Below are 14,452 nucleotides of genomic sequence, written 5' to 3'. Positions count from 1 at the left end.
TTGTAATCCTACTATCTCCATAGTATAATACATAATTCCTTGAAGGAGGTCTTAAGCATAGACAAAAAGGCTAGAATTACACAAATGGAAGGCTACAGACGGAAGGGCCTTATTCCTTAAATCATTGTACCACACTCTGCTTTTCCCTCAGGAGTTATTTTAACTGCATCTATAATTATTGGTGACTGGCATGCAAAAGTTGGGAACTATTAAGAAGGACCACTGTCAGAAACTATGGGCTTGGTGACAGAAATGAGGCTGGAGCTAGAAAGAATTTTGTACAATCAATGATTTCTTCATCACAAATATCTTTTATTAAAAATACAAATGACTGCCTCCCAGCCCCCATCTTCCTCCCGCCCCAGCGCAGCCTGTTCTCTTCGACTGACCAGAGGCTAGGACTTCTCCGCTCCAAGCCCGCCCGGACAGCCCTGATTCCCAGCTTTTTATCCTCTGAGAACACTAAGAAGAATGTTCCTGCATCAGTTTTTGCTCGAGCCTATCACGTGCCACGCCTGGAATCTGGATCGCACCCAGATTGCCCTGAGCCCCAATAATCATGAAGTCCACATCTACAAGTAGAACGGGAGCCAGTGGGTGAAAGAAAGCTCATGAGTTCAAGGAGCACAACAGACACATCCCAGGCCTTGACTGGACACCCAGGAGAGAGCGCATGACCATCTGTGGGCCAGTCCGCAGTGTCTACGTCTGGAGTCAGAAGGATGGCGTCTGGAAGCCCACCCAGGTGATCCACGTTAGTGGAGTGGACCCCACTGGAGAACAAGCCCGCCGTGGACAGCGGGGCCCGGCTCATCTCCATCTTCCACTTCTAATCCGAAAATGACTGGTGGGTCAGCAAAGCCCGTCTGCTCCACGGTCCTCAGCGTGGATGGCATCCCAACAACGTTCTGCTGGCGACAGGCTCCTGCGACCTCAAGTGCAGGGTGCTTTCTGCCTGCATTAAAGAAGTGGATGAAAAGCCAGCCAGGACGCCAGGGGGCAGCAAGATGCCTTTTGGCCAGCTGATGTCCGAGTTTGGTGGCAGTGGCACGGAGGGGGGCTGGGTCCGCGGGGTCGGCATCTCGGCCAGCGGGAGCCGCCCGGCCTGGGTCAGCCATGACAGCACCGTGTCCGGAGTCCAGGCCTCCAAGAGTGCGCAGGTCTCCACTCTTAAGACGGAGTCCCTGCCCCTCCTGAGCGTGTCATTTGTGTCGGAGAACAGCGTCGTGGCCGCTGGTCATGACTGCTGCCCGATGCTCTTCAACTATAATGACCGTGGCTTCTTGACCTTTGTCTCCAAACTGGACATTCCGAAAACAGAGCCTCGAGCACAACATGTGGGCCACGGAGCGCTTCCGCCACAGGGACAAGGGGGCCACCACCTTGGAGGACCACAACACGGCTTTGGAGACGCTGCATTGGAATAGCATCACTCGGGCGTCCATTTAGGAGGTGGACAAGCAAGACTGTCCCAAATTCCGCACTACTGGCTTCGATGGAGCCATGACAATTTGGGATTTCAAGACCTTGGAGTGTTCCATCCAGGGCCTCTGAATAATGTGAAGCTGGAGACTGAGCCAGCATAGCCAGCAGGACCAGCTGCAGCTGCCTGCCTCCCCGACCGCAAGAAACACTAAAAATACGACCATGCAGGTGCTCCTGTGTGTGCATGCGTGTGAGGTTTGTGAGAATAGAATTGTAAAAATGTTGATATTTTAAAAGCAGCAAAGATTTATCCCCTTGGCCTGTTTCATTCCATTTTTGACCAAAGCTTCTCTTTAAACAATTGATATTGGAAAAGTGCTATACTGACCTAAAGGAAGGGGGGCAGGTATGTAAATCATCTGCTAGAAAATTTTTAAAAATGCTAAATGTGAAGAAAAAAAAGTACAAATGACTATACACGTGGATCTCACCTGATGGACTACTACACAGGAATCAGATTGATTAAATCTGCTGAAGGAATAGTTAGGGAAGCTCATTATCAGCTGTGAAAACCAGGCCAGGTGCTGACTGTGGAATAGACCACCAACTACTCATATGCAAGCTCAAATTTAAATTAAAGAAAATTAAACAAATCCACAGTGTAGGGGTTAAGCTGACCAAGGCGGAGCTGCCTAAATTGTAATCTAAAGAATGTAATCAAAGGGGGAAAATGATACTCTATTTTATGGATGTTTGCGATACTAGCAAAACCTTAATTCTTCCACTGACTTGCCTTCTGATATAGATGTGGTCTTGTAAACAAGACAGTAAATAAGATAAGAAGCAATAAGCAGCATCTTATCTTGTGAGTCTAATTAACATGCTTCTCTGCTTGTAAAACTTCTAAAATAAAAGCTGTGAGGACCACAGGTCAAGAGGACACTTAGCCATGAGTTTCTCTCCTGACCTCTTAACTAAAGTCTTGATAGTCCCCACACTCCCCACACTTTCCCAGGGAAGTACAGCACACAAAACCCAAAATACAACCCTGAGTCTATTCCACTTGAATTGAAAAACCATCTCAGAAACAGGTTTAAGACATTAAATACTAATAAACAAAGACAAGATTAGCTATGGGACAATATGAAGGGTATCATCCACAAAGAAAGCAAAAAGTCCAAAAGAAGATCAAAATAGATGTCCGCAAAGGGCGTTGGATATTGCACTATTATGCCAAGAAGCCAAACAAAGAGAAGAAATGATAAAGTTAAAGAGTTGAAAAGAAGATTACAAAGGGCAGCTTGGGAAGACAAAGCAAAGTACTATAATGAAATGTGCAAAGAGCTGGAGTCAGAAAATCAAAAGGGAAGAGCTTGCTCAGAATTTCTCAAGCTGAAGGAACTGAAGAACAAATTCAAGCCTTGAGTTGCATTACTGAAAGATGTTGTTGTTGTTGTTAATTGCTCTAGAGTTGAGCACAACTCATAGAAAGCTTTTCTATAACCATTGTCATTTATCAAATTTCATAGAGTTTCCAGAGGCATATTGTTTATGAAGTGGATGCCACTCCTGCTTCCAAACCTGTCTTACACTGGGAGCTCCACCAAACACCCCAAACACTCTCCACCATGGATAACCACTATGACATTTGACACCCCAATGGCACAAGGTTTAGCATCACAGCAACCTGAAAGATGCTATAGGCAAAATCTTGAATGATACAGGATGCATCAAAAGAAGATAGAATACACAGTCACTGTACCAAAAAGAATTGGCTGACACAGAACCATTTCAGGAAGTAGCATAGGATTAAGAATTAATGGTAATAAAGGATGGTGTTCAAGCTGCTCTGAAGGAATTGAGGAAGAAAGGAAAAAAAGGCCTCAGGAATTGATGGAATACCAATTGACATATTTCATCAAACAGATGTAGGTCTGGATGTATTCATCAGGTTGTGCCAAGAAACCTAGAGGACAGCTGGCCAACAGACTGTAAAAGATCCATATTTGTTCCCATTTTTTTAAAAAGTGATCCCCAAAAATGTGGAAATTATAAAATATTATTAATATCACATGTGAGCAAAATCTCACTGAAGATTACCCAAAAATTACTAGGACAGTACATTGACAGAGAACTGCCAGAATACAATCTGGGTTTAGAAGAGGCCATGGCCCTAGGGATGTTATTGCTGATGTATCTTCCTGAAAGCAGAATATCAGAAGGGTGTCTATTTTTGTCTTATCAACCATGCAAAGGCATTTGACTATATGGATCACAACAAATTGGGGCTAACATTGAGAAGAATGGGAATCCCAGAATACTTGATTATGCTCATGTGAAACATACAGCTAGACCAAGAAGCTGTTGTCCAAATGGAGCCAGGGGACACTGCACAGTTCAAATTCAAGAAAGGAATTCATCAGTAATGTATCCTTTCTCCATACCTTTTCAATCTATATGTTGAACAGATACTTGAGAGGCTGAACTTTATGAAAAAGAATGCAGCATCAGGGTTGGAGTAAGACTCATAAATAAATTGCATTATGCAGATTATATAACCTTGCTTGCAGAAGCTGAGGAGGACTTGATGCACCTGCTGCAGGAAATCAAGGACTTTAGCTTTCAATACAGAAAATCAGGAAAACAAAAATCCTCATCACTGGACTAATATGCAGCATCATGATAGATGAAGAAAAATTGAATTTTCTTTTTTTTTTAATTTTTTTTTAAATTGAATTTTCATCTTGCTCAGATCCATAATCAACACCCTTGGCATCAGTAGTCAGGAAATCAAAAGAAGAGTTGCTCTGGGGAAAATCTGATGTCAGGGACCTCTCTAGTGTGCTAAAGAGCAATTACGTGTGCCTGATCCAAGTCATGATCTTTAGAATTGCTTTCTAACCATCTGAGACTATCAAGATGCTAGCAGTAACACACATCAAAAACCACCCCAAAAAATTCCCTGACATGATCGATGTGACTGCCATCAAAATGTTGCTAGCAGCCAAACTCCCAGAGTGGAGGCTCCAGGCCCTGGCCTGCAGTCCCATCCCCTCACACTAAGGGGAATTTAAAGCCACACCTTCGAGCAGACCTCCACCCTTGGCCAAAGGCTCAAGAGGAACACTCTTCCACTTTGTGTATCACTTTGTCAGCGTGCTGTATGAACTAATCTGGGTTGGCTATGCCATTGTGCCATTGGGGTATCAAATACCATCATGGTTTTCCAATGTGGACAGTGTTTGGTGGAGCTCCCAGTTGTAAAACAGATTTGGAAGCAGGAGTGGCATCCACTTCCTAAACCGCATGCCTCTGTAAACTCTATGAACTTAGAGAAATTACTATAGTGATTGAAAGGCATTGGGTCTTTTGTTCATAGGGTCGCTATGAGTTGCGCTTGACTCAATGGCAATCAACAACAACAACAACTTGCATCTGAGAGTTAGTTGAGCAATGACAAAGGATGACAGAAGAATCGATGCCTTTGTGTTATGGTGCTGGAGAAGAGTATTGAACATACCACGGACTGACAAAAGAATAAACAGTCTCTCATGGAAAGGATGAAACCAGATTTCTTCTTGGAGGCAAAGATTTTGAAACTCTATCACACATACTCTGCGCATGTCACCAGGAAGGACCAGTCCTTGGAGAAGGACATCATGCTTAGAAGGAAAGAAGAGCATAGAAGAGGAAGACCCTGGATGAGATGGACTGACATAGTGACTATGGTAATGGGGCCACATGTGTTGAAGATGGTGAGGTTGGCTCAGGATAGGGATGCTATTAGTCATAGTCAATTCAATGGCACACAACAACATAACTAGGGAGCTCTAGTGGCCTAATCCTTAGGGAAATGCTCTGCTAACCCAGTTTTCTGATGGTTGCATAAGCGGCTCCAAGGGAAGAAATGGGCAATCTACTCCCTCAGAAAACCTGCTGGAGAGTCAGCTATGCATCAATTCAATTCAAGAGCAACAAGCGTTGAATACGTGATACAAAATAGAGAAAAGAATTTGGAGAGGTGGGAGGCTTAAAAAGGATGGAAGAGTGTGGGTACCCCAGGGCCTGATGGAAGAGGCTAGGAGTTGAAGTAGAGTTTGTTCTGGAGAATTCCTCCTGTTTTAGAGTTATCATTTCCTCACAGGCCTTGAAAGAACTGTGGGAAGCCAAGTTCAAGGCTGTGTAGTTAGCAGGTGAGGCTAAAATACATTGCATAGGTTTTATTTTCTTATTCTGGAAATTTTCAAATGTACCAAAAAAGCAGAGACTAGTATAATGAGCCCCAAGGCCCTGGCACCCAGCTTCAACAATTAACATATTGCCTATCTTGTTTCTCTCTCTCCAGTGAGTACTATTTTAAAGCAAACCCCAGATGTTTTACATCCCACCCTTAATCTATCCGGCCTCACCACTCCCACCTCAAATGAACCCAAACCAGTTATCACCACACACTCCTGGAGACCCATGTGTTTCAGAGAACTGTGCACCATGGGATTTTCAATGACTGGTTTGTTTTTTTGGTTGTTTTTTTGTCTTTTTTAGTAGTTAGCCAGGCCTTTCCTCTAACACACTTCTGGACCTGGCAATCTACTTTCAAAATTGCCATCCAAGATTTTCGCACTAGTGCTGGAGAAGAGTATTGAATGTACCATGGACTGCCAAGAAAACAAACAGATTCATCCTAGAGAGGGTTAAACCAGGCTACTCCTTGGAGGCAAGGATTCTGGGGCTTCGTTTGACATACTTTGGACATGTTGCAAGGAGAGACAGGTCTTTGGAGAGGGACATCATGCTGGGTAGAGTGGAGGGACAGCGCAGGAGGGGAAGACCCTCTATGAGGTGGATTGATTCAGTGACTGGGGTAATCGGGATGGGTGTGTCAGAGGCAACGCGATTGGCACAGGATAGAGCAGGGTTTAGGGCTGTTGTACATAGGGTCGCTATGAGTCACAAACGACTTGACGGCACATAACAACACCACATTCCAAAACTCAAACCCCAATCCACACTACCTGAGTTGATTCTGACTTATGGTGATCCAATCACCGCACCCCACCTCACCCCCCACCCAGACTGTCTTCTTTCTCCAACTGAGCAACTGGTAGACTAGAACTGCTAATCTTCCATTTAGTAGCCCAAAAGGTAACTCACTACGCCACCATGGAGTTTTGTCCTGCTGTTGCTGTGTACCATCAAGTCGGAGCCGACTTATTGCTGACTCTTCAGCAGGTTTTCAGAGACAGTTAATCAGATGGGAGGAGCTTGCCCATCTTTCGGCAGAGGAGCAACTGGTGGCTTTCGAACTTCCAGTCTTTAGGTTGGCAGTGCAATTCCTTGCCATTACTCTACTAGAGCTCACTTTGGTCCCGCTGGTTTTTATAAATCAGTTCCTGGTTCACAGGGAATGGAACTCAGGTCCCAAGAGAAAGAGTACTCGGCCCAAGGTTGAGGCTCGAGTGAGAACAGCTGAGAGAGAACGGCGTCCTAGACGCCGGTTGAGTGACTGACCAAGGGCTGGTGAATGAGTTCAGTCCCTCAATCCCTCGGAAGGGGGAGAGGGGCCCTGCACCCCCCGCTGTTGGAAAGAACCCAAGGCCTTCCTCACGCACACTTTCGAAGCGCAGCCAGTGTGTGCGCGGGCCAGGGATGCAGCCAAGTCCTGGGACGTGCATGCTGCGGTAACTGGAGCAGGGGACCCCTAGAAGGCTGGGGTGCAGGGAGGGGGCCAAGTGGCCTTAGAAGGAGAAGGGTCCCAGTCCCCACGTCCAGCAGGTTAGCCTGCGCCCACGTGGGAGCTGGCTGGGGCTGCTGACGCGGCGCGCGCGGGAATCAGGAAGTCTTTCTCTCAGGGCGCGGCCCCTAGAAACCGCGGCTGCAGGTGCGGAGCGGGGAGGTGCAGGCCGGCGGCGCAGAGCAGGAGGTGAGCGCAGGGTTGGCTCGGGAGCGAGGGGTCGGGGCCGGGATGGAGGCAGGGCCAGGCAGGGTACGAGGGCAATGAAGTGGGACCGGAGATGAAGCAGGGGGTGGGTGGGCGCTGCATTCTTTGACCCGGATCTGGGCCACTGGGAGGGTCTTGGAGGTCAGGGCGGACACGTTGAGGTCTGGAAGGGGCGGTGCGGCCTCCCGCTTCTGGGAACGCTGACCCGGGCGGGGGGATGGGGTCTCGGGCTTGGGAAACAGACTTGCGGGCAGTGAGAATGGGCTTGAGGGGGGTGGGGAGCTATGGTTTGCAGCAGGGTTCTGAAAGACAACTGATCTTGGGCTTGGGGAAGCCGAAAGAGCTGAATAATTATTGCTCAGCCTCGGGGGACCCGGCCGGTCCGGGGTACCCCTTGCCCCTTAGCCAAGCCTGGTAAAATCTGAAGATGGAGCTGAGAGTGGACTGGGGAGGGGGGTTAGAGCCTTCCCAGGAAGGAGGTCGCGGCACAAGCACCCAGAAAAATCTCCCGCGGTCGCTCAGACTCCCAACCCTGTGCGGGCGGGGAGCGCGCAAAGCCCAGCCGCGGGCGGCCAGACCGGATGCGCGCCTTCTCCCCAATTCCGTTTTTTTCGGGACTATATCTTTAAGAGTGACGCAGGGCTTGCGGGCCCTTTAAGGGGTCGGGGCGTGTCAGGAAATGAGTCCTTGGGCCCGCCTTGCGGGGGGAGGTGGCCTTGAATGTCCTGTGGTTCCAGGGTTGTCCTGGCGCGGCATGGGCTTGAGGTGTGATCGGTCCTGCGTCCTTTGGACCCCCGCCCTGAGCCCCTCTGATCCCCTAGCAACCCTCCTTCCGTCCTCCCTCCATTCAGCTCCCGCACGCCTTCCCCTTCCTGCGGATCCCCCCTTGCACCCCCACACTACTCCTCCGCCTTGTTCTCACCCCTTCGCCCTCCCTTCCACCCCCTGCCGGGTCTCCCTGCACTTCTTCCATCCTGTCCCCTCCCCGCTGGGCCCCGGAGCCTTCTCCCTGACGTCCTTCGCTGCCGCGGCTCCACCACCGTAGCCCACCCCCACATCTTCCCGGTGCCTTGTCTCATGCGCCCCCGCTCAGGGTGGAAGCTAGCTGGGGAGGGGTCGCGCATTTGCGCCCAAAGGAGAACTGTGGAGAGGCATCCCAGCCTCCCCCGTATGAAAATTGAGGGCTGCGGAAAGCAGAAGTCACCACGAGGAATACGAGGTTCCGATAGCGTGGTAACTCCCTGCTACAATGAACAGGGCCCCTCTGAAGCGGTCCAGGATCCTGCATATGGCGCTGATGGGGACCTCAGAGCCTTCGGGAGACGAAGGGAACAGTGAGGAGAAGCCCTTCCTGCTGCGGGCACTCCAGATCGCACTCGTGGTCTCCCTGTACTGGGTCACCTCCATCTCCATGGTGTTCCTGAACAAGTACCTGCTGGACAGCCCCACCCTGCGCCTGGACACCCCCATCTTCGTCACTTTCTACCAGTGCCTGGTCACCGCGGTGCTGTGTAAGGGTCTCAGCACGCTGGCCGCCTGCTGCCCGGGCTCTGTGGACTTCCCTACACTGCGCCTGGACCTGAAAGTGGCCCGCAGTGTCCTGCCCCTGTCCGTCGTCTTCATTGGCATGATCACCTTCAACAACCTCTGCCTCAAGTATGTCGGAGTGGCATTCTACAACGTGGGCCGCTCGCTCACCACCGTGTTCAACGTGCTGCTCTCCTACCTGCTACTCAGGCAGACCACCTCCTTCTACGCCCTGCTTACCTGCGGGATCATCATCGGTGAGCCAGCCCTGCACCCAGGGGAAGGGGGTGGGCTTGGGGACTTTCTCTGTCCTGGCTGTCTTGGTGCCGCAGCCATATGAAGAACTTGAATGACTAGCATAAGGTCACCTGAGAGATCTCTGGTGGCCTAGGCCATAGGGAGTCACAGTGCTGGCCCAAAGGTGGTGCCTCTCCGGCAGTTCGAATCCCCCAACTCCTCAGGAAAAAGATGAGCGGTCTCCTCCTCTGAAAAACTGCTGGAGGGTCACTATGAGCCATTTCTGACTCGATGAGATTGTGTGTGTTTTTGTTGTGTATATGTGAAAGTCTCTTAGCAAGTTAGAAACTCCACCATTGCTGTAATAATAACAGCAGCAACATCAGTAGCAAATGCAGCTAACATTGATTTAGTGCTGAAAATGTGCCAGGTGTAGACCCTTATGAACTCAGCTAATTCCATAAAGATGCATGTTTATAATCCCCATGGTACAGAAGAAAAACGAAGACAGCCCAGGATGGTTAGATAACTTGTTTAAAGTCACACAGCTATTAAGTGGTAGAATTGGGATTGGAACTCGAGCTTTTCTGATTCCCCAGTTCACATACTAGACCTCTACACTCTACTGCCTCTCAAGTGCCCAAGTGCCCCTCTTGCCACCCAGTGCTCTTTCTAGAAGACCATTTAACTTTTCTTTCATACACCCTTTGACCTGCTGGCTCAGGATGATAATGCCTGAGACAGTCTCCAGGCCTGTGCGATGACAGGTCTTAATGGCCTTCTTCAGCTGGACCTTCAGGAAATATAACCACCAACGATGGCTCTGTGCAAATCACATCAGCATCTTCCTTGTTCCTGAGAGGTCCCTTGGGTCATGGCCTCCCTGTGACCGTCTCAGCTTCACAAATGAGAGCAGAGGCTCAGAGAGGCCAAGTCACTTCCCAAGAGTCACACAGCTACGAAATGGTCCAGGTCAACCAGACTCCTGGGCCATACTTCTAACTCGGTTTTTTTCCCAGAACTACCACAGGCTATTTATATATACATTAGTTAGAATGAAATGAAACAGGGGGGGGGGTCCTCATTTGCAGATGGTATAACCTGATTCTGTAGCCACAGAACATTCCCATCAACATAGAATGTTTTATTAGGCAGCTCTCTAGAGTGGACAACACCCAGCACCCCATTCTCACAGGGTGCCCCACAGCTCTGTTGTCCCAGAATGGACTCTGTTCAGGTTTTCCTTGGTGCCATGATAGAGTTTGGCCTACATATTGTTCATAGTGGCTCAGAGCCCCAGCTGAAGGCTCTGACTGAAGAATCCCATCCCCGGCTGTGGGTCCTGGACAGTATTTCTGCTGGATCTAAGACTGCTCAGAGGGAAGTCTGGGTGGGACCGGACAAGTCTAGGAGCTGCCCAGACACTCCCTTTGCCTCAGGGAAGCTGGAACTAGATTCCCCCAGCTTCACTTTTATGCTCTTCTCTAATGCTGGATGGAGGTCTCCACTTCAGTCCTGCTAAGCCCTCTCTCTGCATAGGACAATTTACAGGCCAGAAGGTGAGGTCACTGGGGAAAGTGGGCCCAAGTCCGAGAAGTAATCAAAGGAGTCGATGGTGAGATAGCTTCAGAGAATACACAGCCAGCTGCTGGGCCCCCGTGAGGCACCTGGGACCTGGCTCACTTCCCTCCCTGTGGGGAAGATGGGACTGGACAGGTGAGGCCTCCAGGCCTCCTCTCCCCGCCACCAAAGGCGTATGGTACCTTCCCAAGTTTCTTCTGGCTGAGCGTTCCTCTGGGATCTGGAACCTTGAGGCTTCAGCCTCTTCTGGGTCAAAGAGAGTGCCATGCAGCACCTCCACATAGCAAGCATGGGGCACCTGCTATGCCCAAGAGAAACAGACTGCTTTCTGAGTGCCCAGCATGTAGCTGGTTTTACTCCTGTGCTGCCCGTGTGGTTGCTGGTTGCTGTCAGTCAGCAGCCATATGTAAAGTAGAAAAAAGGTGGTGCTCCTCTTCCTCCTCTGGCTGTCCCTCCCTCAGGGGAGGAGCCTGGATGGTAGATGGTAGATTCGAGGGTATCTCTGCACGTCCTCTGTGTATTTTGAGTAACTTCCTTTGTATAGGACTCATCTTCCAGCACTCTGTCAGGTAATATTCTGTCGTATCCAGGGCTTTCACTGGCTGGCTTTTGGAAGTTAGTCGCCAGCTCTTTCTTCCTTGTTGTTGTTCTATGTTTTCTTTTTTTTTTTTTCTATAATTATATTTTATTAATTTTCATAAACATTTACAGAGATTTTGGGCTTCCACTCATTCATTGTTGCACTATTCTCTCTACCCTCCTCCCAGTTTGTTCTTGTCCAAATGCCACAGTGCTTGTCAAAGCCATGTTCTATGTTTTCGAGTTGGAATTGATTCAGAGCTGACCTTCCAGCAGGTTTTCAGAGACAGTAAATCACGCAGGAGGAGTTTGCCCGTCTTTCTCCTGAGGAGCCACTGATGGTTACAGACCACAGGCCTCTGGGTTGCCGGTGCTGCTCCCTACCGCTAGGACACCAGAAGCCCCGTTAAAGCTGATCCACCATAAGTGGTCCTGCTGCTTTTTGAAACATGAGTGGCATATCTTTTAGCACCATAGCAATGTACAATCTCCACGGTAAGATATATTCAACAACCACCCTGTGTGCCTGGCTTTGGAGATAGTCCCAAGCGCTCGTGAACAATGTATTGATGGAAGGTAGATGACTGTTAAGCTCGAGTGGCTGTGGTAGAGACATGGGATGCAGGATTCGAGGGGACAGTCCAAGCAGGCTTCCTGGAAGAGGTGCCTCAAGTGTGTTCTAGGCAGAAGGAAGAAGGGGCCAGTATGAGTTCCTAGTTACGAGGCTGCCCAGTTAAGCTGACTTCATGATGCAGGCCCAGAAAGTTGAGTCTGGACTTCTCCCTATGGGCGGAGGTTAGGGGGCACTGAGAGACTTGAAGCTGGGACAGGGCCTGAGCTAATCTTCACTTCACTGGAAGAGCATCCAGGTTGCAAAGTGGAAAGGTTGTAAAGTATTTGGAGTTAGGGGATTTAAAAAGTGACCTAGATCTTTACGGTTGAAGGAAATTGGAAGTCAGGTTCAGGAACTTTTCCCAGGCCACTCGGTTTCTGCATGACAGAGCCCAAACTTCCTTGACGCCAAAAACTCATAGCTCAAACTCCTTCCTGACAAGACAGAACTGACTCATAGCTGACCCTCCAGTGGGTTTTCATAGGCTGTGAATTCCACCAGAGGAGGTTGCCCATCTTTCTCCTGCAGAGCAGCTAGTGGATTTGCACCACCTGCCTTTGGGCTGGCAGGCAGTGCACCTCCCTATCTGCTAGACCACCAGAGCTCCCTAAGCCCTTGCTTTTCCCCCAACCCCGTGTTGCTGGAGACTGTGACAGGGGAATCCACGAGTATAAAATTCAGCTCCTGTCTTCTGAGAATGTTGGCTTTACCTGAGCAGACTGGGTTAGCCTTAGGAGCAGCCACCTAACGGAGCCCAGGGCAAGCAAGGAGTTCTGAAAGAAAACACAGACTGTGGGAGGTAGGAGAGGGCTGGGTGCTAGGGTACCAGGAGAAGCCTTCCTGGGGAGGTGGGTTTTGTTCTTGAAGAAGGAAGGAGGGTGTTGTTTCTGGTGCCAGAAATGAGCAAGGACATTAATTCCCCCAGAGTGAAGAGAGGGGCAGCCCAGGAAAATTGTGGACTAGAAAGAAGAGTGGCAGCAGCACAGGGAACCCACGTGGCCATGCTGAGGATTGTAGCATTGATAGTGGGCAAAGGGGAGCCCGAGAGGCTCTCTAACAAGGAGATGACATCAGAGTCGATGTCTCGGAAAAAGTGACTGACCCTCACAACTTCAGACCACCAGTAACTCACCTCAGTGTTCCTCCTCATTTATGTGGTATGCTCCCATTTTTCAGGAGAGGAAGTTGAGGCGAGGAGCCCTTAAATCACCTGATTACTCAGCAGTCTTCCTCATTCAGAGCTTCCTTTAAAGGGCACCTTCCACCTGACCCCGGTCTCCACAGTCTCCAGTTAGGCATTCTCTTAGCTCACTGTGTATTTTAGAGATCCTGTCACATCACAACTGTAATCAAACAAATCACTGTGAAGCACATGGCTTTAATGACCTCCTCCAACTGCTTGAACATAAATCCTGTGAAGACCTTTATCCTGCCGTGGGCCCTTTCCCCAGCACTTACAGTAGGTAAAGACTTTGGATATGTGTATATATTTATTGGGGGCAGGGCTCAAGGGTAACATTGTCCAAGCTAAAAACTTTGATGTCAAAAGCCTCTGTCCTTCCTGTTCCCCGTCCCCATCCTTCTGTTTCCCACCACAGGTGGCTTCTGGCTTGGTGTGGACCAGGAGGGAGCAGAGGGCACCCTGTCTTGGGTAGGCACCATCTTTGGGGTGCTGGCCAGCCTCTGTGTCTCCCTCAACGCCATCTATACCAAGAAGGTGCTCCCGGCGGTGGACGGCAGCATCTGGCGCCTGACCTTCTACAATAATGCCAACGCCTGCGTCCTCTTCCTGCCCCTGCTCCTGCTCCTGGGGGAGCTGCACACCCTGCTGGCCTTCACCCACCTGGGCAGCGCCCACTTCTGGGGCATGATGACGCTAGGTGGCCTGTTTGGCTTTGCCATCGGCTACGTGACTGGACTGCAGATCAAGTTCACCAGCCCATTGACCCACAACGTGTCGGGCACGGCCAAGGCCTGTGCTCAGACGGTGCTGGCTGTCCTCTACTACGAAGAGACCAAGAGCTTCCTCTGGTGGACAAGCAACCTGATGGTGCTGGGCGGGTCCTCTGCCTACACCTGGGTCAGGGGCTTGGAGATGAAGAAGGTGCAGGAGGAGCCCAGCCCCAAGGAGGACGAGAAGAGCCTCCTGGGGGTGTGAGGACATTGAAGGCTGCCCCTCGGAGCCCAGAGAGGTGGCCGCAGGGACTACTGCAGAAAGGCCTGATGGGAAGATGGAAGCTAAAAGGATCCAGTGTTTCCTAGAAAGTTGCCAAATCCCTCCACCCCTTTCCTATTTCTGGGATTTTGTCCTCTTTTAGGGAGGAGGGTCACTGTGAGGATTGACTTGATGGGAGTGGGTTTGGGTTGGATTTTTTTTATGTCTTTGGGGAAGAGGGGGCCCCTTAGGACTAGCCAGTTAGGGTCTCTGGAAGAGCACCAGTTCGTGCCCTCTCCCAGAGCCCATCTACCTCCTCACCACCTCTGGGGTTGGGTCTGGGCTACACTCCTTAAGGGGCAACACTGATGATGCTGTTAAATCCTTTCTGACACCC

General features: G+C 49.9%; 1 protein-coding gene and 1 pseudogene across 1 annotated transcript; both read left to right on the top strand.

The window, feature by feature from the left end:
* The first annotated feature begins 407 nt into the window (after nucleotides 1–407).
* LOC102853799 lies at nucleotides 408–1,563 on the top strand (annotated as a pseudogene).
* A 7,043-nt stretch (nucleotides 1,564–8,606) lies between these two features.
* SLC35C1 (solute carrier family 35 (GDP-fucose transporter), member C1) lies at nucleotides 8,607–14,062 on the top strand. Its single transcript, XM_006896742.1, has 2 exons — nucleotides 8,607–9,147; nucleotides 13,499–14,062. The coding sequence occupies exons 1-2, from the start codon at nucleotides 8,613–8,615 to the stop codon at nucleotides 14,056–14,058; spliced, it is 1,095 nt and encodes a 364-aa protein (XP_006896804.1). The 5' UTR covers nucleotides 8,607–8,612; the 3' UTR covers nucleotides 14,059–14,062.
* The last annotated feature ends 390 nt before the right edge of the window (nucleotides 14,063–14,452 follow it).

The sequence above is a fragment of the Elephantulus edwardii genome, unplaced genomic scaffold (genome assembly GCF_000299155.1).
Source record: "Elephantulus edwardii isolate Elephantulus edwardi_28Jun2011 unplaced genomic scaffold, EleEdw1.0 scaffold00189, whole genome shotgun sequence".
Taxonomy (NCBI): Eukaryota; Metazoa; Chordata; class Mammalia; order Macroscelidea; family Macroscelididae; genus Elephantulus; species Elephantulus edwardii.
Note: the sequence above shows the minus strand (reverse complement) of the source record. Positions and strands in the feature narration are given on the sequence as shown.

Bases quoted from the DNA above. Each gene is read 5' to 3' on its own strand.
- SLC35C1 (XM_006896742.1), top strand. From the start codon at position 8,613: ATGAACAGGGCCCCTCTGAAGCGGTCCAGGATCCTGCATATGGCGCTG. The intron at 9,148-13,498 runs GTGAGCCAGCCC...TTCCCACCACAG, and splicing joins TACCTGCGGGATCATCATCG to GTGGCTTCTGGCTTGGTGTG.